The following is a 23,753-nucleotide window of genomic DNA, read 5'->3' as shown; positions in this document are numbered from 1 at the left end:
CCTATTGTATTCCATTGAAGGTGACTGACCAGCAGTACCTAGAGAGAGGAGGGTGCGAGGCAGATGGTGGAATCATATAGCAGAGGACTGCTGTGCCAAATGAGGCATCCATCATAGAATCACATCCCAGAGCACAGTGAGAGGAAAAGGTGTGTACTGAACTCCATGTGGCCACCTTACATATGTCCAGAAGGGGCATGTCGTGAAGCGTGGGTGTGGTTGATGCTTGCGCACTCATGGAATTGGCTCGTATCCCATCTCAGTGGAGCGCTCTAACAATTAATAGCAGCGTGTAATGAACCCTGAGACCCACTTAGAGGTTCTCTGGGTGGAAATGGCCTGTCCTTTAATTCTCTTTGCTATGGTGACAAATAGCCTGGGAGACTTCTGGAACTGCTTTGTCCTTTGTAGATAAAAGGCTAGGGCCGTATGCACATTGAGGGAAGGAAGCTGCCATTAATCATTTGAGGCATGTGGTTTTGGAAAGAAGGTAGTCAGATGTTGAGGTGGAATTGGGAAACCACCTTTGGCACAAACTTGGGATGCAGTCGCAGTGAGATCTTGTCTTTATGGAACAGGGTGAAAGGGGGGCTTGCCATCATGGCTCTCAGTTCACCAACCCTCCTTGCTGAGGTAATAGCAACAAGGAAAGCAACCTTCATAGAGAGGAGAGAGAGAGGGCAGGAGGCCAGCAGTTTGACGGGAGCTTTCATTAAAGAGGTAAGAAATAGCTGAGGTCCCATTGGGAAACAATAGGCTGAATGAGTGGATATTTACGCAAAAGGCCCTTCCAGGATTGGGCAGTGAAGGGGTGGGTAAAAATTGAATGCCCTTCCACTCCAGGGCGGAAAGCATTAATGGTGGCTGCATGCACTCTGACAGAGCTGAGAGCACATCCCGAGGTTTTCAGGTGGAGGAAATAGTTTAAGAGCATGGGGATGCGCACAGCTTCGGAGGCCTAGGAGGTGAAGTGTGTCCATTTGGCCTGATAGGATCACCTCATGGAGTCCTTTTGGCTATTCGAGAGGATGTCTTGCACTGTCAATGACCATTCTCGTGCTAATGGAGGTGTCCATTCAAAACCCATGCTGTCAGGTGTAGAGTCCATGGATCTGGATGTCTGAGTCTGATGTTGTGTTGTGTCAGCAGTTCTGGAAATGTCTGTAGCGGGAGTGGAGGTTATTTAGATATGCAGAAAAGAGGGAACCAGAATTAGTGATGCCAGAATGGAGTGATCAGAACGGCCGTCGCTCTCTCCTGCCAGAGTTTGTGGAGGATGAGGGGTAGGAGTCTGCGTATGGGTGAAAGTGTAGTTCGCCCGGTCTGACCAACTGATGACCAGAGCATCGCCCAGTGAGTGAGCACCAAGTTCTCCCCGGAGCAACATTGGGTGCACTTGGTGTTGGTGTGTGATGCAAAAAGGTTTCTGATTTGTGCATCCCAGCGACTAAAGGTACATGACATGATAATCATGGACAACTCCCATTCATGGTCAGTTGCAAAGTTCCTCCTGAGAGAATCTGCAGTCGTATTCTGGGGGCCAGAAGATAGGCTGCTGACATGTGCAATGCACCATTCCCAGAGGTGAACTGGCTCCATACAAAGCACTGGGGACCTTGTGCCCCCTTGTTTATTTATGTAGTATACTGTGGTGGTGTTGTCTGACATGATGAGAACATGGCAATAGCAGATAGCTGGTAAGAACACATGGCATGCTTTGCATACTGCCCCAAGTTTGGGTATGTTTATGTGCATCCTGGTCTCCTGCGTGGTTCAGGTGTCTTATGTCATGTGATCTCCAATGTGAGCACCCCTGCCTGCAAGTGACGTGTCCGTTATGACTATCACAGTCAGCGAGGATGGGAAGAAGGGCATCCCAGAGCAGACTTGTAGTGGGTCTGTCCACCACCGAAGAGATGACCTTTGAAGGAACATTGAATATGGTGTCCATAGACTGGTGCATAGGAGAATAGACTCTTTGCAGCCATAGCTGTAGACAGGGAAGCTGCAGGCCAGCAAAGATCATGACATATGTGCCTGCCATGTGCCCTAGGATGGAAAGGCAGGTCCTGTCCAAGACCAAAGGGTTGGAGGTTATCAGGGCTATTTGGTCCGGTAGCCTCTGGAATCTGTCCTGTGGCAGATAAGCTTGCACGAAGGCCATGTTGATGTGAGCTACTATGAATTCACAGAACCGAGTAGGATGCAAAGTTGATTTTTCGATATTGATGGTCACTCCTAGGGAGGAGAGGAGTAGAAGAAGCTGGGACGTTGATGCTTGAGCTTCCTCTTTGGACTGGGCAGCCAGTCAGTCAGTCATCCACATAGGGGAAGACAAGAATTCCTTGACATCGTAGGTGAGCCACTTCCACAGAGAAAACCTTTGTAAAATCTTGTGGGGCAGTGATGAGCCTGAATGGGAGAACCCAGTATTGGAAATGTCGATGACCCACTTTGAACCTCAGGAACCTTCTGTGGGTCGGATGTATGCCAATATGGAAGTAGGCATCTTGCATGTCTAGAGCCGTAAACCATATGCCTTTTTCCAGTGAGGGAATGATGGCTGCAAGCGTGACCATACGGAATTATGGCTTGCGAATCGAATGTTGAGGTGTCGGAGATCCAAAATTGGTTCCATCCCCCTTTCTTCTTGGGTACCAGAAAATAGTTGGACTATAACCCTGTGTCCTGAAAGGCTGCAGGAACTGGCTCCACTCCTCCTCTCTGCAGAAGGGAGTCCACTCTCTAGGGTAAGAATACTGTGGTGAGAGAAATCTCTGATAGGTGGTCAGGGTGGGGGATGTGGAGGTAGTGTAAGCATAAACTCCACAGTATGCTCCATTGAACGATGTCCAAGACCTACTTGTCTGTTGTTATAGCTCTCCAAGCTTGTAGAAAGAGTTTGAGACAATCCCTGAAAGGGGTGGAGAGTAAGAGCTCGGTGTACGGAGTGGTTGATGGCTCTCTAGGCGCACTAAGAAATATTGCTTTCGCAATGACTTAATATGTTGTGCAGAGGTCTGCGCTGCCAGAACAGTTGACGAGTTCTGTGTACCTTAGGGTGCTTCTGAAAAGGATCATAGGCTCATTGGTGGGGGGTAGGGGAGGATAGCTCAGTGGTTTGAGCATTGGCCTGCTAAACCCAGGGTTGTGAGTTCAATCCTTGAGGGGGCCACTTAGGGATCTGAAGCAAAATCAGTACTTGGTCCTGCTAGTGAAGGCAGGGGACTGGACTCGATGACCTTCCAAGGTCCCTTCCAGTTCTAGGAGATAGGATATCTCCATTAATTAAAGCAGGACAGAAAATCATTGAATTCTCAGTAAGAATCAGTACCATGGGGAAGGAATCTCCTTTGTTTTATCCTAGTGAGGCAAATAGAAAGGAGCATAAATGCTGCCAAATTAAGTGCAAGAATGTAATAAGAAAAGCCAAAGAGGAGTTTGAACAAAGGCTAGCCAAAAACTCCAAATGTAATAACAAAATGTTTTTTAAGTATATCAGAAGCAGGAAGCCTGCTAAACAACCAGTGGGGCCCCTTGATGATCGAGATACAAAAGGAGCGCTTAAAGATGATAAAGTCATTGCGGAGAAACTAAATGGATTCTTTGCTTCAGTCTTCACAGCTGAGGATGTTAGGGAGATTCCCAAACCTGAGCCGGCTTTTGTAGGTGACAAATCTGAGGAACTGTCACAGATTGAAGTGTCCCTAAAGGTGGTTTTGGAATTAATTGATAAACTTAACATTAACAAGTCACCGGGACCAGATGGCACTCACCCAAGAGTTCTGAAAGAACTCAAATGTGAAGTTGCAGAACTATTAACTATGGTTTGTAACCTGTCCTTTAAATTGGCTTCTGTACCCAATGACTGGAAGTTAGCTAATGTAACGCCAATATTTAAAAAGGGCTCTAGAGGTGATTCCAGCAATTACAGACCGGTAAGTCTAACGTCGGTACCGGGCAAATTAGTCGAAACAATAGTTAAGAATAAAATTGTCAGACACATAGAAAAACAAACTGTTGAGCAATAGTCAACATGGTTTCTGTAAAGGGAAATCGTGTCTTACTAATCTATTAGAGATCTTTGAAGGGGTCAACAAACATGTGGACAAGGGGGATCCAGTGGACATAGTGTACTTAGATTTCCAGAAAGCCTTTGACAAGGTCCCTCACCAAAGGCTCTTAAGTAAAGTAAGTTGTTATGGGATAAACGGGAAGTCCTTTCATGGATTGAGAACTGGTTAAAAGACCGGGAACAAAGGGTAGGAATTAATGGTAAATTCTCAGAATGGAGAGGGGTAACTAGTGGTGTTCCTCAAGGGTCAGTCCTCGGACCAATCCTATTCAATTTATTTATAAATGATCTGGAGAACGGGGTAAACAGTGAGGTGGCAAAGTTTGCAGATGATACTAAACTGCTAATGATAGTTAAGACCAAAGCAGACTGTGATGAACTTCAAAAAGATCTCACAAAACTAAGTGATTGGGCAACAAAATGGCAAATGAAATTTAATGTGGATAAATGTAAAGTAATGGACATTGGAAAAAATAACCCCAACTATACATAGAATATGATGGGGGCTAATTTAGCTACAACAAGTCAGGAAAAAGATCTTGGAGTCATCGTGGATAGTTCTCTGAAGATGTCTGCACAGTGTGCAGAGGCGGTCAAAAAAGCAAACAGGATGTTAGGGATCATTAAAAAGGGGATAGAGAATATATTATTGCCCTTATATAAATCGATGGTACGCCCACATCTCGAAGACTGCATACAGATGTGGTCTCCTCATCTACATAAAAATATACTGGTACTAGGAAAGGTTCAGAAAAGGGCAACTAAAATGATTAGGGGTTTGGAACGGGTTCCATATGAGGAGAGATTAAAGAGGCTAGGACTCTTCGGCTTGGAAAAGATGAGACTAAGGGGGGATATGATAGAGGTATATAAAATCATGAGTGATGTGGAGAAAGTGGATAAGGAAAAGTTATTTACTTTTTCCCATAATACAAAAACTAGGGATCACCAAATGAAATTAATAGGCAGCAGGTTTAAAACAAATACAAGGAAGTTGTTCTTCATGCAGCGCACAGTCAACTTGTGGAACTCCTTACCTGAGGAGGTTGTGAAGGCTAGGACTATAACAGCGTTTAAAAGAGAACTGGATACATTCATGGTGGTTAAGTCCATTAATGGCTATTAGCCAGGATGGGTAAGGAAGGGTGTCCCTAGCCTCTGTTTGTCAGAGGGTGGAGATGGAAGGCAAGAGAGAGATCACTTGATCATTGCCTGTTGGTCCACTCCCTCTGGGGCACCTGGCATTGGCCACTGTCGGTAGACAGGACACTGGGCTAGATGGACCTTTGGTCTGACCCGGTACGGCCATTCTTATGTTCTTATAAGTGTGGAGTTCTATAGCACTGGGCTGGTGGTAGGTGATAACATTTTCTTTTTGGTGCCAGTGTATATATGCCCCAGGATCATAAGGTGGTTCTTTAAGTGAGTGTAAGAAATCATCAGTTTTCTGGTTGAAGGGGTGTGATTCACCAAAGGGAAGAACCTCGTTTGTGTTCTTACCTCTCTAGGGAAACTGAGGAGTGTTACCAGGATTACCTCCTCATGACAATTCCAGTTGCCAATACAAGAGGACGTATCCACTGAATCAACTGGAGCCTGAAGTATGGAACTGGTGACCAATTTGCCTTCCTGTAAAATTGCTTGGAATCGAGTATGATCCTGCTGAGGTAATTTATCTTCAAATTTCTCCATCCGGCCAGAGTGTATACTTGGCCATCAGTGCCAAGTAGCTAGAGATCCAGAATTGTAGTCAAGGAGAAGACCTTCTGACCCATGAGGTCCAGTCTCTTATGCTTCCAGTCTGCCGGGGTGGAGCGTGTGTTGTTGTTTGGTCTGCTCTGACGCAGTTTGTATTACCATGGAGTTAGGTGGAGGGTGTGAAAATAAAAATTCTGACCCTTTTTAGGGGATGTAGTACCTTTTCTTGGCCCTCTTTGGGGTCGATGCAAATGTGCTGGGGTATGCCACATGATGTGTGCTGGTTGAAGAAACCCATCAATGTTGGGTAAGACCACCTTTGCCTGTATTGACGTGTGCAGAATGTCTTGTTAACTGGTGGTAAGTGTCCTGGACTTCTTCCAGTGGGATATCAAGGGTATTGGCTATTCTCCATAGGAGTTCTTGAAACTGACGATAGTCATCTGGCAGGGAGGAAGGTGTCGATGACACAGCTGTGTCTGGAGACGACGAAGGGAATCTCCCTGGATCCCCCAGTACTGTCAGAGCCGGGCTGATCGGTGCCTTGTCTAACCCCATTTCCGAATGTCTACCGGATGAAAGATGGGGTGGTGAAACAGGGGAGACAAGACTGTTCTGAAGACGAATATTGGGGCCAGAAGCTCCAATATGGCCAACCCAGTTTATCCTGTTGTACTTGTGCCCAAGGAGCCGGATACCAGCTACTTGGGTAAGGCAAAGTCATGTTTCTGGAATGGAAGTGGCACACTGTGCCAAAAGTCCAGATCCCTCAGATTCAGAGGAGTCGGAGTCTTGCATGAACGGCAGTACCAACAGAACAAGATGTGTTAGAGAGGTACGGCCAGCAGATGGGAGATGTAGTGCAGGAGATGGAGCCCTCTGCAGAGGTGAGTGCACTGTAATACGCAGAAACCTTGCTCCTTCCAGAGCAAACAGTTTGTGAGGGCTGGGAGCACTTCTGAGTCTCTCCGGAGTCAATGGTATGTCCGGTGTATTGATGGTACTGGAACTAGTAAAGGCATCTGTCTCAGGACCAACAATTCACAGGATGCTGGAGGGATATGAGGATTTGGTGCCGGCACCAGTGGACCTGGCAAGCGGTGTGGCCTCTCGTCTCTCTTCTGCACCATGCAACGTGTAGCTCCTCCATGCCTGGAACTTGTGGAACATGCAGTGTCCTTCTTGGATTTAAAGGAAGACTTACTACCATGCTTCTGCGCATACTTCTGTGGCTGATGGCTAGGCCCCTACTCTGGGCCTGTAGAACTGGTACCGGCAGATCCAGACGGAGGCTATGCGGTAGGGGGAATGCTCTTGGATTGCTCAGGCTGATGTACAATGGGGGGTCTCCAGCCAGGATCCGACTTCAGCCCCATGGCAACCTCCATGAGGTGTTTCTTGAGGTAGAGAGCTTGGCCCTCCCATGTATAGGCATGGAAGGAGAGGCAGATACTGCACTAGAAGGTGATGTGGGCTTCCCCCAAATAGTACAAACAGTGTTGGTGTTTGTTGCTGATGGAAAATGAGCCAGGGCAGGAAGCACAGACTTTGAATCTTGGCATCTTCGGCATAATCCAGAACCCAGACCTAGGAGCTGGGGTGCGGGAAGGAATTATTTGGTGGGAAAAAACGCAGAAGTGGTGTCCCAAGAAATTATCAAATTACAATAAAAAACAATAAAATCCTAACTATAAAAAAAAATTAGAAGTATTTTGGTAAAATTTTTTGAAAGTGCACACTAAGAACAAGAGATCAGCAGATGCTCCAACCCTGCAGCGAGAAGGAACTGGAGACATGGTCAGTCTGCCCTGCCCTTTATTGCCTCGGGCTAAACCACGAGGCAATTCAAGGGCACATGCACATATCCCTCATTGGAATACAAAAGGGACAATCACTTATAGAAGAATAAACTTAAAAAAAAAAAAATAGGAAAAAGTGACTCTGTCCACATATTTATTCAAATGACACCATCATAGGACCTAATCACATTAGCCACATCATCAGGGGCTCGTTCACCTGCACATCTACCAATGTGATATATGCCATCATGTGCCAGCAATGCCCTTCTGCCATGTACATTGCCCAAACCGGAGAATCTCTACGCAACAGAATAAATGGACACAAATCTGACATCAGGAATCATAACATTCAGAAACCAGTTGGAGAACACTTCGATCTCTCTGGTCACTCAGTAACAGACAAAGGTGGCAAAAGCTTCAAAAACAAGAAACTTCTGAGCCTGAATTAATATGCAAACTAGATACCATTAACTTGGATTTGAATAGAGACTGGGAGTGGCTGGGTCGTTACACATATTGAATCTATTTCCCCATGTTAAGTATCCTCACACCTTCTTGTCAACTGTCTAAAATTGACCATCTTGATTATCACTACAAAAGTTTTTTTCTCCTGCTGATAATAGCTCATCTTAATTAATTAGCCTCTTACAGTTGGTATGGCTACTTTCACTTTTTCCATGTTATCTCTGTGTGTATATTTATATATATATTATATACAATACACACACACACACACATAATTTTCTTACTATATGTTCCATTCTATGCATCTGATGAAGTGGGCTGTAGCCCACCAAAACTTATGCTCAAATAAATACATTAGTCTCTAAGGTGCCACAAGTACTCCTGTTCTTTTTGCGAAAAAGTGACTGTAGACGACAAAAACTGACAGAGGAACTGGGCTCAGGGTAGCACCCAAGATGACTTAACTCATTTTAAAATGTACTTGGATTTCAAGTTGGTAGAGTAACAATAGCTGGCACACTAGCCCAGGTGAACTCTGCTGCAATATTAAAAGATACTTCCAGTGAGCTGTATTCCACATGAATTCTGAAGCAAAATGGGTCTCTCATTTCAGGTGTGTTCTGTTGTATATCAACACCCACACACTCCCAGGTGGGAGATATTTAATATTTTGGTGATTTAACTGCAAGAATTAAATCTGAGACACATTTTAGGCTAGGAAAAAGAATCTTTAGTTCTACTGAACATCATTGGCACACTGAATAGACTTACCTTATAAAAAAAGTACTGTACAAGGGTTGCTATCCTAATATAGTAAAAGTGGCCATGAACAAGAAGCAACTTGGAGAGGAATTTAAACCTTGCTATTGCATAGTCACTGTTTCTTACAGCTTGTCTTCCTTCTTTCCCCATGATTCCTGTAATATTTGGGACATAAAATATAAATGAAATTAGAGTAAACGCTGCAGAAAAAGTAAATTTATGAAAATATACATTTGAAAGCGACAGGTTATCTTCTATACACTTTCACATTTTAAAGACTCCAATAGCTATTGATAAAAATAGGAGACAATTAGAGAATCAGCTTCACTCAAGGTCCCTGGACCAGTTAGACCAAAATACTACTGCATTTATACCTGAATGACAGTTTATATAAAAGAAAATATGTTAAGGGAACGTACAGCAACAATAAAGCATACAGAATCACAACTTTTTTTTTTTTTTTTACTTAAAATGTGCAAATCTACCATCAACCCTTGAATTTACCTATTACGCCCAGTTTTGGAGAGAGGCTTTTCTCTAAAAACAGGTAGTAAAAGGTATCATTGCTAGAATTATTTGGACAAATTACAAATGGAACTTGGATAACTGTACATCATTTCATGTTCCTTACATCATTTTTATGTGAACTAACCACATACTATGACAATAGATGACAATCTACTATTTACTTGGATATTTCTCAGGCAGGTTGTCCTGTGCTCTTCACAGTCACCATAATAAATGAATATTGTGTAGATTTTTCTTGTCACAGAAAGAGTTGCTACTAGGCCGCATCAGGATATTCAAGACCTTACGGCAATTCCTCCTACAGTTACTCTTAAGGATTGCTGTAACAACACCACCCTAAGAGGCTAGTGGGATTAGTTTATATGAAAAGAGTAACAGAATGAAAAGTGGCACAAGTGTCATAATCCACTTTCATCCCAGAAAAAAAAGGATGGAAGTTAAGTGAAATCTACAATATTTAATTGTGGATCGGCAACAGACTTTCAAGAGAAAGAGAGAATGCCTTATCAAGGGGGAGGGGTCAGTCTAACAAGACGATTGAATTAACAGTAGAATACCAAGGGAGGAAAAATCACTTTTGTAGTGGTAATGAGGGTGGCCCATTTCAAACAGTTGACAAGATGATGTGAGTAACAGTAGGGGGAAATTCTTATGGGGAAATTAGTTTTTGTAATGGGCCACCCTCATTACCACTACAAAAAAAGTGATTTTTCCTCCCTTGGTATTCTACTGTTAATTCAATTGTCTCGTTACACACTTGATAAGGCAACTCCCATCTTTTCATGTACTATGTATATATAATTGCAACTGTATTTTCCACTCCATGCATCTGATGAAGTGGGTTCTAGCCAACGAAAGCTTATGCCCAAATAAATTTGTTAGTCTCTAAAGTGCCACAAGGATTAAAGGATTGTTACACTTCTTTTTAAATAGCAAAATCAACCTCTCTTATTCATGCAGAATATAACAGAATGATCTAGAATGAAAATTAACGAGTTGCAGAAGTGACTGCAGAAATAAGATTTTCATTCTTCTCATGATACTCTTTTTATTGTCTTTCCTTTCTGCATATGTGCAAGATTAAGGTGCAATTTAGGAAATAAATATAATCAGCACTGAAAATTAAGCACTTTTTGGATAAGAGGTAGAAGACAATCTAGAGCAGCATTTAATTATATCCAAATCTAAATCTTAATAACTTTCCTATTTATATATTGCAAAAAAGTAGAGAGATGGATTAGTAAAATGGGCTGAAGTCTTACTTGATAAAGTATTATTCTATTAGTGCAACATAAAACTAAATGATTTTTAAATTTTTGGATTCTTTTCACTAGACATTGGGTAAGGCCCCCTTTCAACATGGCGAGTCAAGAAAATCACACATATGGAAAGAAAACATTGGTGTGACTAACCAATATAAAATGAAAGTTCAGTGTATAGTAATGAAAGATCTATGGTGGTAAAACTTTAGTTACCTATATAAAGGTAATAGCTTCAATTCTGTGTCAAGAGAGACATTCAATAGTGTCTTAAGTAACAGCTGGAGATAATTAAGAGAATACCACTTTATGGGGGTCTAGATTCTGATGTGCTGTATAACAGACACAAGCTATTGATATTTAAGATATTGTCTTCAGAAGGGAATGGTCTTCCATTTTAGATTCCACTGAAATTCTGACATACAACATGCAACTGCAAGTGTGTTTAAAAATGATTGGAAGATTGATGTACTGTCATTTTCAGGTGTAAAAATGTCAAGTTCAGCAGTTTAAAAGTAAAGTACAGACTAATTCTACATATAGTAAAATGCTTTACTAAGAACACAAAACTTAAATATTTATATCAAGTGAAAGTTCTGAAAAAGGTCAGTTACCTATGCCAACATGTGCTTCTTGTATCATGCTTACATCATTAGCCCCATCACCAATGGCTAATGTTATAGGTTTCTCTGGAGATGTTTTTAACAGTCGTACTACCTGAAGAGAGAAGGAAAAAAAAAAAAAGAAGGAGGAGGGTGGGGGGATTTTCAGGTTATAAATTTGTCACTAATTCATGAGTAGCTTAAATAAATGCAACCAACAGTGATCCCCAGGGATAAGCCTGCTTGGATAAGAGTATCTCCAGCATGTCACATAAGTGGACATGTCACATAAATTCATAGCTCTATTGGAAAAGCCTCTTGTTTTTTAACACAACTTTTAGGGTATGTCTACATTGCAATCAAATAAGTGAATACAGCTTGGGTAGGTATTCCTATGTGAGCTTTGAAGACAATCCACATAACCATCTTGTCTTTTACAACTATTAATCTAATCAAAATACTGAATTTTACTTCTCATGCAAGTAGGGAGTGGGAGCAACAGATAGACAATACCTTCAAAGGTTACCTATAGAGTTAACTCTCTTAAAAGGTTTCATGGGGACTATGAAAACAGACTCATTCATCCATCAGATCATGCTGTGTATACATAATACAGGCAAACGAAAAAAGTTTGAATGCTAAAAAACTTGAAATATAAGAAAAAACACTTAAGACAGGAAGAAAAAACCTCAACTGTATCCTGGAGTTGAATTGTATGATATAAATCATCCCACACAGCATAAGAAAAGCTTGTTTTCAATAAAGGTAGGAAAAGAATATAGCACAGTTTTCCCATATTAATTCACAGGCTACCGATTCAAAAACTACAATATAAAAAACACATCTACTATAAAATTGGTATTTTCACATAAAAGACATACAAAATAACTAGGATGAACAGAGATATTCCATAGCTGCTGAACAAAGAGAAAATTGAAAATTCAACCAGGGAATAATCCAAAATTTGAATCCCTTGATAATATGGTCTCAAGATCATGCAGAGTAGGTTATGGAGAAAACTCTTATCTGGTGGTATGTGCAGATTTAAGGAGAGATTAATTTCTCTGAATTCAGCATCACATAATTTGACAAGACTGCATGAAATTCCCTCAACTCTTAAAGCTTAATTACAATACATTTAATCTCTCTGAAAATACAGTATTTACTAAATTCCTTTTCTTGGAGGCTATATAGCTGAAGGGAAGTATCCAGAAAACAATAACCAGATCATAAAAGGGGCCAGGATTAATCCAAGGATGTTTCTTGTATCTCAGAAAACCCTGGAGACTTCCTAAACTTCTTACAACAAACAGGAGAATATGGGAATACCTGAACAGGTGGTAAATGGCCATAGACATGATCAACACTGCTGAAAATGAAGACAGACAATAACACATGGCCTGCGCTGCATTCCTTTGTATGTGATCTTTTGCATTAGTATCAAGTTGAGTAGTAGAGGTATATACTAACAAAGTCATCCAAAAGACTTGCATACATATTCTTAAATGGAAAAGCTAATGGAAAAGGATTAACAAACTCATCCTTTCCACACAGTTCAGAAGAGAAGTGACTCCTGAAAAGGTCACTTTTGCAGATGAAGCACCTCTTGATCTTGAGTTTGGTCCGACTGGACTGCTCCACCATTAAGGATTGCAATGGATAAGGCAGGGGATGCTAAACTGCTGCTTTGTTTGCACCAATGGAGACAGAGTGAATCTAGTGTAAGAATAAGGGGTGTGACCAAGCCCTCTGGACACGTTTGAACTGTCTTTGGTTTGTGCAGGAAGAGAAATGCAGCCCCAATGTCTTTGATTGCAAGGCTAGCACCTAGAAAGGTACTAGTAGTGTAACAGGAGACATAGCAAACCTGGAAGGGAATGCTAAAACTTTTGTGAAATACTCCATAGACTCAACCATGATGAATACAGCTAAGGAAAGTGCACATATGTACAGATGTCTCCCCAGATTAGCAATTCCTTTATTGCACTGTTACTTAAGTAATGTAATCAAATATGTATTTTGGCACAGACAATGGAGAGGATGTGCTTTGGCAGAAGGACATATCATTGCTATACAAGAATCTTGCACCCTCTCACATACTAGAAGTGAGACTAGAAGAAAGGATAAGTTCATGTAAGAAACATCCCTTAAAAAGGACAGACAGACAGTCAGTGAGTAGCCCCAGTTTAGTTACTGGGCAGGACAACTGTAGAACAGGTAAAATGGAGAAACACTATTGTATCTCTGGATGCAAGAATTGTGTGCATTCCTGAGAACAGCAGTCCTCGAAATCTTTGCTGCACACATTAAACACATTCTGAACAGGAACCTTCTAACCAGTGCTAGGAAAACTCCAACTTGAGAAGCATTCCTTGAGACAGACACATGGCCAAGAAGAAATAATGAATGATTAATTTCCTGGATTGAGAGAGAATGCTCTAGCTCAGGGGTTTCTCAAATTTCATTGCACCACAACCCCCCTCTGGCAACAAAAATTACTACATGGGGGCTGGGGGGGGAGGGTGGAGAGAGAGAGAGAGAGAACAGGACACGACACACTGAAGCCTGAGCCTGCCCAAGCCCCACCGCCCTGGGTTTCGGGGGGGGGGGGGGGCAAATCCCAGGGGACCTGTAACCTGAACCCCACCATGCAGGCATTGGGGTTCAGTCTTCGGCTTCAGCCCGGGGCCCCAGCAAGTCTATACATTATTCTGCTATATGAATTCTAGTGAATAGTGACATGTCCTTGTCCAAATTTAGCTTGGACATTAATTTGCTCACGCTTAGTTGTCCATGTACTCATTAATTAGGGATACTAGCAACAGCATCCCCCCTCCTGCTCTGGTGTGGCTGCCAGACTATTCACATAAGTCCTACTTCTCTGAAACCACCTACTGGAATATGTACTGTACAGCATGAAGCACTTGAACAACTTGCCACACTAAGATGTATTTTGTTAAATTAACTGATTTAGAAATAAAATTTTACACACAGATTTCATGTTCTGATTTTTCACTGTGATAGGGTTGCCCAAATGACCGAACCACCACTGACACGGACTTAATAGATAAATAATAATGACAATGCTGTTAGATGACCAAACAGCTAAGCCAATGCTTGAGAACCAAACCTTTATTATGCAATATGTCTCTGGTTTCAGGTATACTAACTATTCTTCTGAGAAGAAGTTCATAATACTTAACTTTATAATAAGCTTTGGAATGCAGGATGTCATCATAATCAATGCAATAATATAGTTTACAAATGTAAACATTCTTATATTTGAAAATAACCATTAATATTGTATATTGACTTACCTTTGCTTTTTGCAGGGGGGCCATGCGGCAACACAGCACTGCAGAACAATTTCTACAAACGTCCATGAACAGTTTTTCATGTTCCCTGAGTGCAAGAGAGAGGCTGGTCCCATCCACAACCAGCCCATGCTGGATTACATGATCCTCCTTTATTCTATTCAGAGAAAAAATGTCATTATATTGAAAATACCATTGTATTTTAATTTAGTTACAGAGTAAGCAAGTACTATATTCACAACAAATAATCACACAAGTTGAGAAGAAGAGTGTCTGTTAGACTTTCAGAAGCAACAGCTTTATTAGTGTCAGAGTAAGTTTATATATAAACGAAATGTTTTAGTAAATAAACTAAAATGAGTAATTGTCATAAAACTTGAGAAATAAAAATAATCCAGAGTTAGTAACATCATTCAGATTGCCACATATGGTACTTTACCTCCTGGCTAGCTGCGTCAGCTGCTCTGCACATGTACTGTCTGATTTGTGTTGTACAAGTTCAAGGATGTTCATGGTTCTATGGAAGTGTCCACATGATAAACTGACACTAACAGCTGTTTCATGCTTATCTCCAGTAAGCACCCACACTTTGATACCAGCCAATCTGAGTGCCTCGATAGTTTCTTGGACTTTATCTTGGAGTCTGAAAATAAAAACATCTTCACTAACTGGTAGAACTCACTACAAAGAAACAGTCCACATGATGATTGGGTTTAATATTTAAATATAACAAAGCATGTGATAAAAAGGAACACAAAATCATGTTTGAAATAGGCAGTTATGATATGGTAGGATATTTAACTTGTAAATTGGCTTATTTGGATGCAATAAGGGTGTTCCTAACACTATTCACAAATGTATTCAGCTAATTTTGTTTCCACCCAGTCTAATCAAGACCTCAGCGAAGCATAATTTAAAGTTTACCTTTACTAAGTGAAATTATTTCAAACTTGCAGCAGTAAGGCGTTTTAAGATGAGATCTTCTCTACATATTTGAAAAATCGTTTATAAGAAAAGTTTTAGTTTCCTATATTCAGTATTTTTTTCTATTTTTCTTTTTTACTTTTAGCAATATTTCCAGAAAATACATGAAAACCCCTTTAGTGTTCTATCTGCACCCTGAAATTATAATCTTACACAAATCACAATAATTTATTCATCAATCTATTGTTAAAGAGATTATGACTTCAAATTGGGAATCAGCAGAACTTATTTTGAGACTAATTAAAATAGTTTTTTAAAAAAATACAGCATAAAAGTAGAATGGCCTCAAGAATATCTACTTTTCAGGTTTTTCCCAGGAAGAACCTGGAAGCCTTACCACACATTTAAGTCAGTCTGATTGTGAATGCACTTTACAAGGTAGACATTTGAAAACCTGTCTGTAAAGCATATAGCACACTATTGGAACTATCAAGTCTCATGCTGCACAACACGTTTAGTACATTTAAGACTTCATTGAGTGTATGTGTGCATTTATTTAAGCACAGATAAGCAGCTGTCTATTACTTCATGGTTTGTTGGGATAATTTTACAAAGAGGGGTACATCATCATGGAATTATAAAACAGAAGCCTGTTTTGTTTTTGTAGCGGAATCAGCAGAAGGCCCAAAACATACTTGTCCTCTACTCCTGTAGCCCCAAGTAATTCCAGATCCTTTTCTATGAAGTTGAATACACGTGCCAGTCCTTCTTCTCGTTGCTGTAAGGCAGTTCTAGCCTCATGAAGGCGTCTGTCTATTTCCTGATACTCCTCAGCTGTGAATCTTCTATAGGCTACACATAAAGTTCTTAACCCTTTCTGCAACAAAACAAGTAGCACGTTTTCAGGCATAATAATGTTCATAAAATGATTTAAAAGCATATGAAAGGCACTAAAAAAGGCACTATAAGTACAATATTTATATCCTATAAATATACATAATTGACACCTTAAAAAACTGACCAGTTGCTTTAAATAAGGCAGATTACCACTACCAAGCTAAAATTTGGTTAAGTGCCAAAAATGTGATCAGCACCATACAAGACAAAAAATAAATCACTAGAAGACACCAAGGAAAGGAAACATATTGGAAAGCCTAGAAGAGGCAGAAGGAATGTATTTGACTTAACAAGCAAGAGCAGGCCGAATGTGGACTAGTGACAGAGCACAGCAGATTATACAATTTTCTAATACCTGTGTGTATATATATTTTGAGTTGTGGTAGTATTGTGTGATGGTAACAAAAGTCTTCAGATAAGGAAAATTTGTCAGTGGAAAGAATAGGCTATAGATTGATTCCTAGTTAGTCTCAGTTTTGCAACCAGTGCTATCTGAGAGTTCAGTAACCCTGAGGAGTCTAGAAGGACTCAGACTGTGGTCTAATTTTGAGGATTTGGGAACAAATTCCCTCAATAGGAGATCTCAGTGTGGTGGAAGCTTTTCTAAGTGTTTCCTGTGGCTTGTAAACATAACCTCTACCTTGCTTGGGTATAGCTTCAGTCAGATCTTCCTCACCCAGACTCTGGGATAGGTGGGGCGAGGGTGGCATGGGCATAAAAATGTTAATAATAGAGCTCAGTGTCATCTGCAAATTGCTGGCATTTGAGCTCATGGAATCTTAGAATTTCTCCCCATATAAATGCGACTCCACTCTTTACTAGTCCCCCTAAATTATGTTTTCTTGAACATTTTTCCTAGTTTAAACCTATCTAGGGCCTTAAAGCTGCATAAACATCTTAAATTAATCTAAAGCCTTACATAGAGTGGTTTAATCTGTTCAAGACTAAGGCTTTTGGTTGGTTTAAGCCATTTATGAAGCTTTAAGACCCTAGATATTGTAATTGGAAGGAACAAAAGGGCTGACCAGAGATTCAAGGGGATCGGTAAAAGACAGCAGCCAGAAAAGGACTGAATGGGCTCCCAACTGGCTTACGTAACAGTGACTTCTTAGGATGCAATTGCCAAACTGAAATCTGAATGAGTTTTAAACTATAAAACCGATTTTTTTTGTTTTATAAATTACACTGAGTTATAAATCAAACCAAATTAGAAGACATACTAATTTGTTCTGATTTGGTGGTGTCAGGTTCAGATCTTGCAGAGGCAGTGCCACATACAAACAAAAAGAACAGGAGTACTTGTGGCACCTTAGAGAGTAACAAATTTATTTGAGCATAAGCTTTCGTATCCCACGAAAGCTTATGCTCAAATAAATTTGTTAGTCTCTAAGGTGCCACAAGTACTTCTGTTCTTTTTGCAGATACAGACTAATACGGCTGCTACTCTGAAACCTGTCACATACAAACAGTACCCCTTCCACATAATAGAGACCCACAGTTCTTTTGTACACTTCCACTATGTTTTCTGAGCAGTAGCACAAGAAACCAAGATCTATTAGTTGGTTCAGACCTTGAATGTTTTGACTTACCAAAGCAAATTCATCTACGTGAATCCTTGTTTTGTCTATTTCTCCACCTCTACTGTGAGGAAGAATGGAAGATTCTGCTCCTTTTGTGAATAAGAGCTTTTCTCCTAAGAAAAAACAGAGTAAAAATTGAGCATATGCACCATTTAGCAGTTTACAAATTACAACTTTGTGCAAGATCTGGCTGCTTACCAGAAGGACTCTCTACAATGACACTCATTCGTCTACGATTTGGATCAAACTCCAAAACATGAAGTAATTTATACCTGGGGAGAGGGAGGGGAAAGAAAAGCAGCTTTTCTTAGAAACAAATGCCAGTAGGAAACAGTTAAACACAAGTTATAAAAATGTCTCCCAAACCCCTATTCTGCTCCAGACATTCTATAAGAACTATACTATGTAAAATGGGGACGATTATCCATACTTTCTCAACTGCTATTTTTCAGCAGTGGTGTATTAGTACCCTCTGTCTGGCAAGAGTTAATTATGTTCTTTTTCCAATGGAAATCTTGTTTACTGAATACTAGCTTTGGGTCTGGAAAGTTACTTTTACTATTAGCTGCTAGCTTGCTGCCTTACCTTGTATTAATTTAAGGGGTAACATTTGGAAAAGTGCTAAGTCACTTAGGAACCTAAGGCCCATTTACTTTCAATAAAATTTGGGATCCTAAGTGTCTAAGTCACTTTTGAAAATGTTATTTACGAGCTCTGAAAGAAGTTAAGAGGTTTGAAAACTTTGACCTCAGTCATGTTATTACTAAGAGAGATCAGACCAAGACAAAAAATTCTATGGTATAATGCAGAGAATGCAAATATCCATATATTCTCAACTGCTTGCTGAAAAATTTGAGACATGATCAAAATGCGCATGTATGACAGTTGCCATCTTGACTGACCCTAGGAACTGAACTGAGGACCTCCAGAGCTGAAAGCATGAGATGCTACAACTTGAGCTAAAGAACCAGGTTCTCTGAGAACTGTAACAAGGCTCAGATTATCTGTGGATTGGGCACAGAGGACAAGTGTAACATACATACCAGTAGATTTTTTATTATATATATATATATATATATATATATATATATATATACACACACACACACACATATATGTATATATACACATACATACACACACACATATATACACCCACACACCTTCCATTGTTACATGTATTTAATTCTCATTAAAAAAGACTGAATACTACCGTTTAAAGGACATCACATGCAAAGGTTTCAAAAAACGGCAGTTACGGGGAAAGCAAGAGGAACAAAATATTCTATGCTTTCCAATTAGAAGGGTAAAGATAATATAAAGTATAACATTATATTAATCCATATTATTTAATGTTCTGTCCTTTGAAAACCACAATAAATGTGATATGAAAGAAATACCTTTCTGGTTTTCCAAGGCTTTTCACTTCCATACTTTCCCCATTAGTTCCCGTAAATACAACACCAACTCTAAATGTGGGGGGAAAAAAAAGGTTTACCTGCTATGTTCATCAACATGAGATTCTGTGGAAGAGCCATTTTTTAAATAATGCAAAAGTATTACATAACCTGAAAAAAGATATTCTAATTTCCAGAAAATTAAAAATACTCAATACTTCTATGCCTCTTTTGTAGTAAAGATGATGCAATACTACACTTGCACCACAGCTCAGAGAGCCGAGAAGCAACTACATACTCCTACAGATCTACAGTCTACCTTAAAGTATATTATGTGCTTTATTATTCTAAACATACACTTTACATATTCCATAACAGATTTTAATTTGCTAAGCCTAATTATAACTGCATTTCAGCAATAGCAGCATCTTCCTAAATATTAACAAAACATAGATATGACAATTAAAACAGTGTGCTTTGTTTAAGCTTGATCAACTGATTCAAAGTGTTCACAGGTCCTGGTAATGTAGCCTAACTTATTTTTAAAGTAACTGATGAAACTATTAAACAGCAATCAAATTTTAAGGTTGGAGTATTATAAAACTAGAGAATTAAAACTAAGACATTTGCAGCCAGAGTATTTAATTGTAATAGTTAGTAAAATATTCTGCAATGTCCCAATGCCTCATTATGAATCTAGTCTAAGACTTTGCTAGAAGGCGAATAATCACAGTCTACGTGTGAGGGATGAGAGTTGCCTGAGGGCATGTCTACATTACGTGCTGGATTGACGGGCAGCGATAAATCAACCACCGAGCGCTCTCCCATTGACTCCACTACTCCACCAGGGTGAGAGGTGCAGGCGGAGTCGACTGGGGAGTGTCAGCCATCGACTTACCACAGTGAAGACACCGCGGTAAGTAGATCTAAGCACATCGACTTCAGCTACGTTATTCACATAGCTGAAGTTGCGTAACTTAGATCGATTCCCCCCCCCCCATCCCCAGTGTAGACCAGGCCTAAGTCTCCAAGTGCTCCCCTAAGTCTCTTTGTGGCCCAGGGAACCGTGATGTGTACAGACCCCATTGACCTCATCCCTGGGCTGCCTACTTTCTATCAATTGATCCAGAAGTAAAACTCTCTCTATATAAAAAAATGCCTGGATGGTGTGTGCGTATGGTATATAAAACCCCTCTGCAGTAAACTGTAGTAATTAGCCACAGGGCTGTGAAATCTCCGTTAACTTTTGAAGCTGCTGTAGGCCATGCTGTGCCTGTCACAATTTTGGCCTTAGAACTCACCTGCTAGCAGCTTCAACTAAAGCCTTCTCATCTGGTGAGGAAGCATAGTACTCCAGCTGAGACACTATTCCATTGGCATGCCAGAGCCCATCACCAATGCCATCGGTTTGATCTGCACTGATATGCACTGTGTGACACAGACAGACTGCTTTCAAGAAGAGCTCTTCCTCTTTCATCTATAAAAAGAAAGACAAAGCAGTTCATAAGCCAAGTTTATCTTTCTAAAACAAGATGTGCTACTCTACAGTACCACAGAATAGGGTATTTAAATAATCAAATTTCTCAAACTGTCCTATATCTACCACTTTCTGTAATCACTTTTACTACCTGAAATTCTTCCAGAAGTTCTGCTTCTTCTACATAACACACCAAGAGAGAATATTTAAACTGAAATATTAATCAGCATCTATTCAGTTTGAAGAAAAATAAAATCTTACAAGACTCTGTCTAATTCCATCTGGGGAATCCTCAGTCAACCCCTCTGGAACTAGTTTGCCATTGATCTCTTGGTATTTGATGCCATTAATAGAGCATTCCCGAAACTGCATTTCATTTTCAGTTAATGTACCAGTTTTATCTGTAAACACATACTCCACCTAGAGTAATATGAAAGAAAACAAATTGGAATCATGTACATTTAATACAGAAAAATTATTACCATCTCCCCATATCACAAACTTATTTTGCTAACATTAAAAAAAAAAAAAGTCAAATATATATTTCTGCCATCAAGTCAGATATGCAGATCTTATTTTCAAATTCATGAGCTGCTCAAAATAGAGTCAATATGAAGTCACTAATACTTTTCTTTACTGTTTAACACTGATATTTAAACAAAAAGTAAAAAATGGACATTATTGTTACCTGTCCCAACTCCTCATTGAGATCTGAAGTATTTACTTGTGCTCTCTGGTTTGTTTCTTCATGATAGAGGTCAAGATCCCAGCCAATAAAAAAAGATCCAAGAAATTTCTGCATCTCAACAGTCACATAAAGTGAAATAGGGATGATAAAATTGTAAAGTACCAGAAAAGCAAGAAAATCTGAAATAAATCTCAGAATCTATGAGAAAGAGAGAGAGAGAGAAGGAAAGATTATCAGAGTCATTAAGCGGAACGTAGTCACTTAAGTGTGTTTCAGCATTATGAAAGGTATCAGATTGTCTGTACTGGAGGAGACTGAAGTCCTCTATATACACAGAAGAGGTACAACACAAGTGGCAACAATGCAGGCTTCACCACAGTGCCCCAGCAATGTGTCTTTAAGACTGATGCAGACAGACTGCCTTTAGTGATGAGAGGATATTTCAGTTCTCAAGCCCATCAATCCATGTCTTTTCTGCTGAGACTGTAAAGGAGGCTGCAATATTAAGTGTTCTGATAATTCTGTAATGTGAACACTTTTTTTTTTTTTTTTTTTTAGGAATTGGATTGAGATGACCAACTCACACCACATACTCCACAAAACAGCCAATCACAGACTGTTTTTAACAATCCACAAATTATGAAGGCAAAACAAGTTAAAAGCAACAGATATTCCACATTGTTACCCGTTTATCTATAGTATTAATAATTTACATTTGATATTGAAGATCACATTAAAGTAGCCATACAAAGTAACAAAAGCTAGAAATTTCTATATTAAAGGATGTCAACATAGTTCAGTCATACTTTGAAAAAGGTGTGAATCAAGGATGAAATGCAATTTTACAGTTTCTTGGATATTATCTTGATAATTAGTGTGACAATCTTAGCATTAAACTTATCTTTGAGGAAATTCCTACCAAGGTCTGAAAGCTTAAAGGGAGATATTTGAGACAAGAAGAACTGGAACATACCTTTTAACTCCATTGAAATATACTGGAGTAGGAGAACAATGTGCGGGAATAGAGTGGAAAAGTAGTAAATATTCTGCTAATAATAAAAAGTGTTCTTCCTAACTAGGGAATGTTGGCATAACTATTTAATCAGCACTGTAAGTTTACATGGTGATTTACAAAACAGAGGCTCCCTGCCCTAAAGATTTTCAAATCTAAGACTGACAAGATAAACAAAGACCTGGTACAGTGTAGTAGCTCAGAAAATGGAGGGCGTGAAGGTATTTTTTGGGAAAAAGGCAGCGGCAGAAGCTAGAAGGAATTCTTAAAAAACTGCATATTTAATGGAGCTATAAAGGGGCGGGTGGTTGACAAGAGTGGAAGAAAGATAAAGGGAGCAACAAAGTGAAAAAGAGATGATGAAGAAGGAAAAGTAGGAGGAAATGACATCAAAGAAAGGGGCAAGGTTACATATAGCCTCGAAGGTGAGGATGAGGGGATGGAATGGCTTAGTAAATACTTATCCTGTTTTTTCCAAACACACTGCAATGGCCCCAGAAGTTCTCCTCATTTACATAGCAACTACTTCAGACAAATTAAGAAAAAAAAAATACACCTTTACTTGACTGACTACATCAAAAAACTGGAGATTCTTTAAGGAGTTTCAGATACTAAAAAGATGGCCACTGAGCAATTTTGAAACATCTTCAATTCATTAATTCTTTGCAAAATTAAAATTTTAAATAAGATTGTTTTAAAGGTAAAAGCATTTGGTAAGTTTAACTATAAATGTAATTTACAAGAAAGTGGCATCCGGGAAGAGATTATGTTTATGTTTTTCCAGTTCAATCATGAAGAACATTCACATCATGAACCCTTGGGAAAGTCACGTGTTATAATAAAGGAACCAATACAACATTAACTGTAGGTTCCTGAATGAGAGCTCCTCATATCTTCTTCCATTTTATTTTACAACAGCAGTGTGAAACCTGGGAGAACTCTCTTCAGTCCAATAATTTGGATCCTTTTGCATATTTGTATGATGACTAGTCAGCACACTCCAACTGCCACTGCTTTAGAGTCTAGAGGGGAGATTTCCAAAATTACAAAGGCAAGTTAGGTGCCTAACTCCCAATGTGAGTCAGCGGGAAATGAGCATTTAACTCCATTCTGTACCTCTGAAAATTTCACCCCCTCCCAAACTTTCCTATAAGCTCCTGAACTGGATGGGAAGCAGGAGGCCCGCAAAACAAGTCAGAAATTTAAAATAAAAAAGTAAAACATGACTAAGGAGGGATATCCTCCAGAGATGTAAACTATAAGATCCAACAGAACA

General features: G+C 39.7%; 1 protein-coding gene across 6 annotated transcripts in view; it reads right to left on the bottom strand.

Moving 5' to 3' along the window:
* Positions 1–23,753, bottom strand: part of ATP11B (ATPase phospholipid transporting 11B (putative)) — a 105,587-nt gene that overhangs the window by 40,823 nt on the left and 41,011 nt on the right. For all 6 annotated transcript variants that reach the window (XR_004647010.1, XR_004647009.1, XM_034780608.1 and 3 more), the window contains exons 12-22: positions 21,466–21,663; positions 21,039–21,197; positions 20,602–20,777; positions 19,304–19,372; positions 18,102–18,175; positions 17,913–18,016; positions 16,122–16,303; positions 14,942–15,145; positions 14,506–14,659; positions 11,201–11,303; positions 8,809–8,954 (exon numbers count right to left, since the gene is read on the bottom strand). Coding sequence is in view for 4 of the 6 variants with exons in the window: in XM_034780608.1 (XP_034636499.1) it covers positions 8,809–8,954; positions 11,201–11,303; positions 14,506–14,659; positions 14,942–15,145; positions 16,122–16,303; positions 17,913–18,016; positions 18,102–18,175; positions 19,304–19,372; positions 20,602–20,777; positions 21,039–21,197; positions 21,466–21,663 (1,569 nt within the window). In the remaining 2 variants the exon portion in view is untranslated. The remainder of the gene's footprint in view (positions 1–8,808; positions 8,955–11,200; positions 11,304–14,505; positions 14,660–14,941; positions 15,146–16,121; positions 16,304–17,912; positions 18,017–18,101; positions 18,176–19,303; positions 19,373–20,601; positions 20,778–21,038; positions 21,198–21,465; positions 21,664–23,753) is intronic.

The sequence above is a fragment of the Trachemys scripta genome, chromosome 9 (genome assembly GCF_013100865.1).
Source record: "Trachemys scripta elegans isolate TJP31775 chromosome 9, CAS_Tse_1.0, whole genome shotgun sequence".
NCBI classification, from domain to species: domain Eukaryota; kingdom Metazoa; phylum Chordata; order Testudines; family Emydidae; genus Trachemys; species Trachemys scripta.
This window is presented reverse-complemented; position numbering and strand designations above follow the sequence as displayed.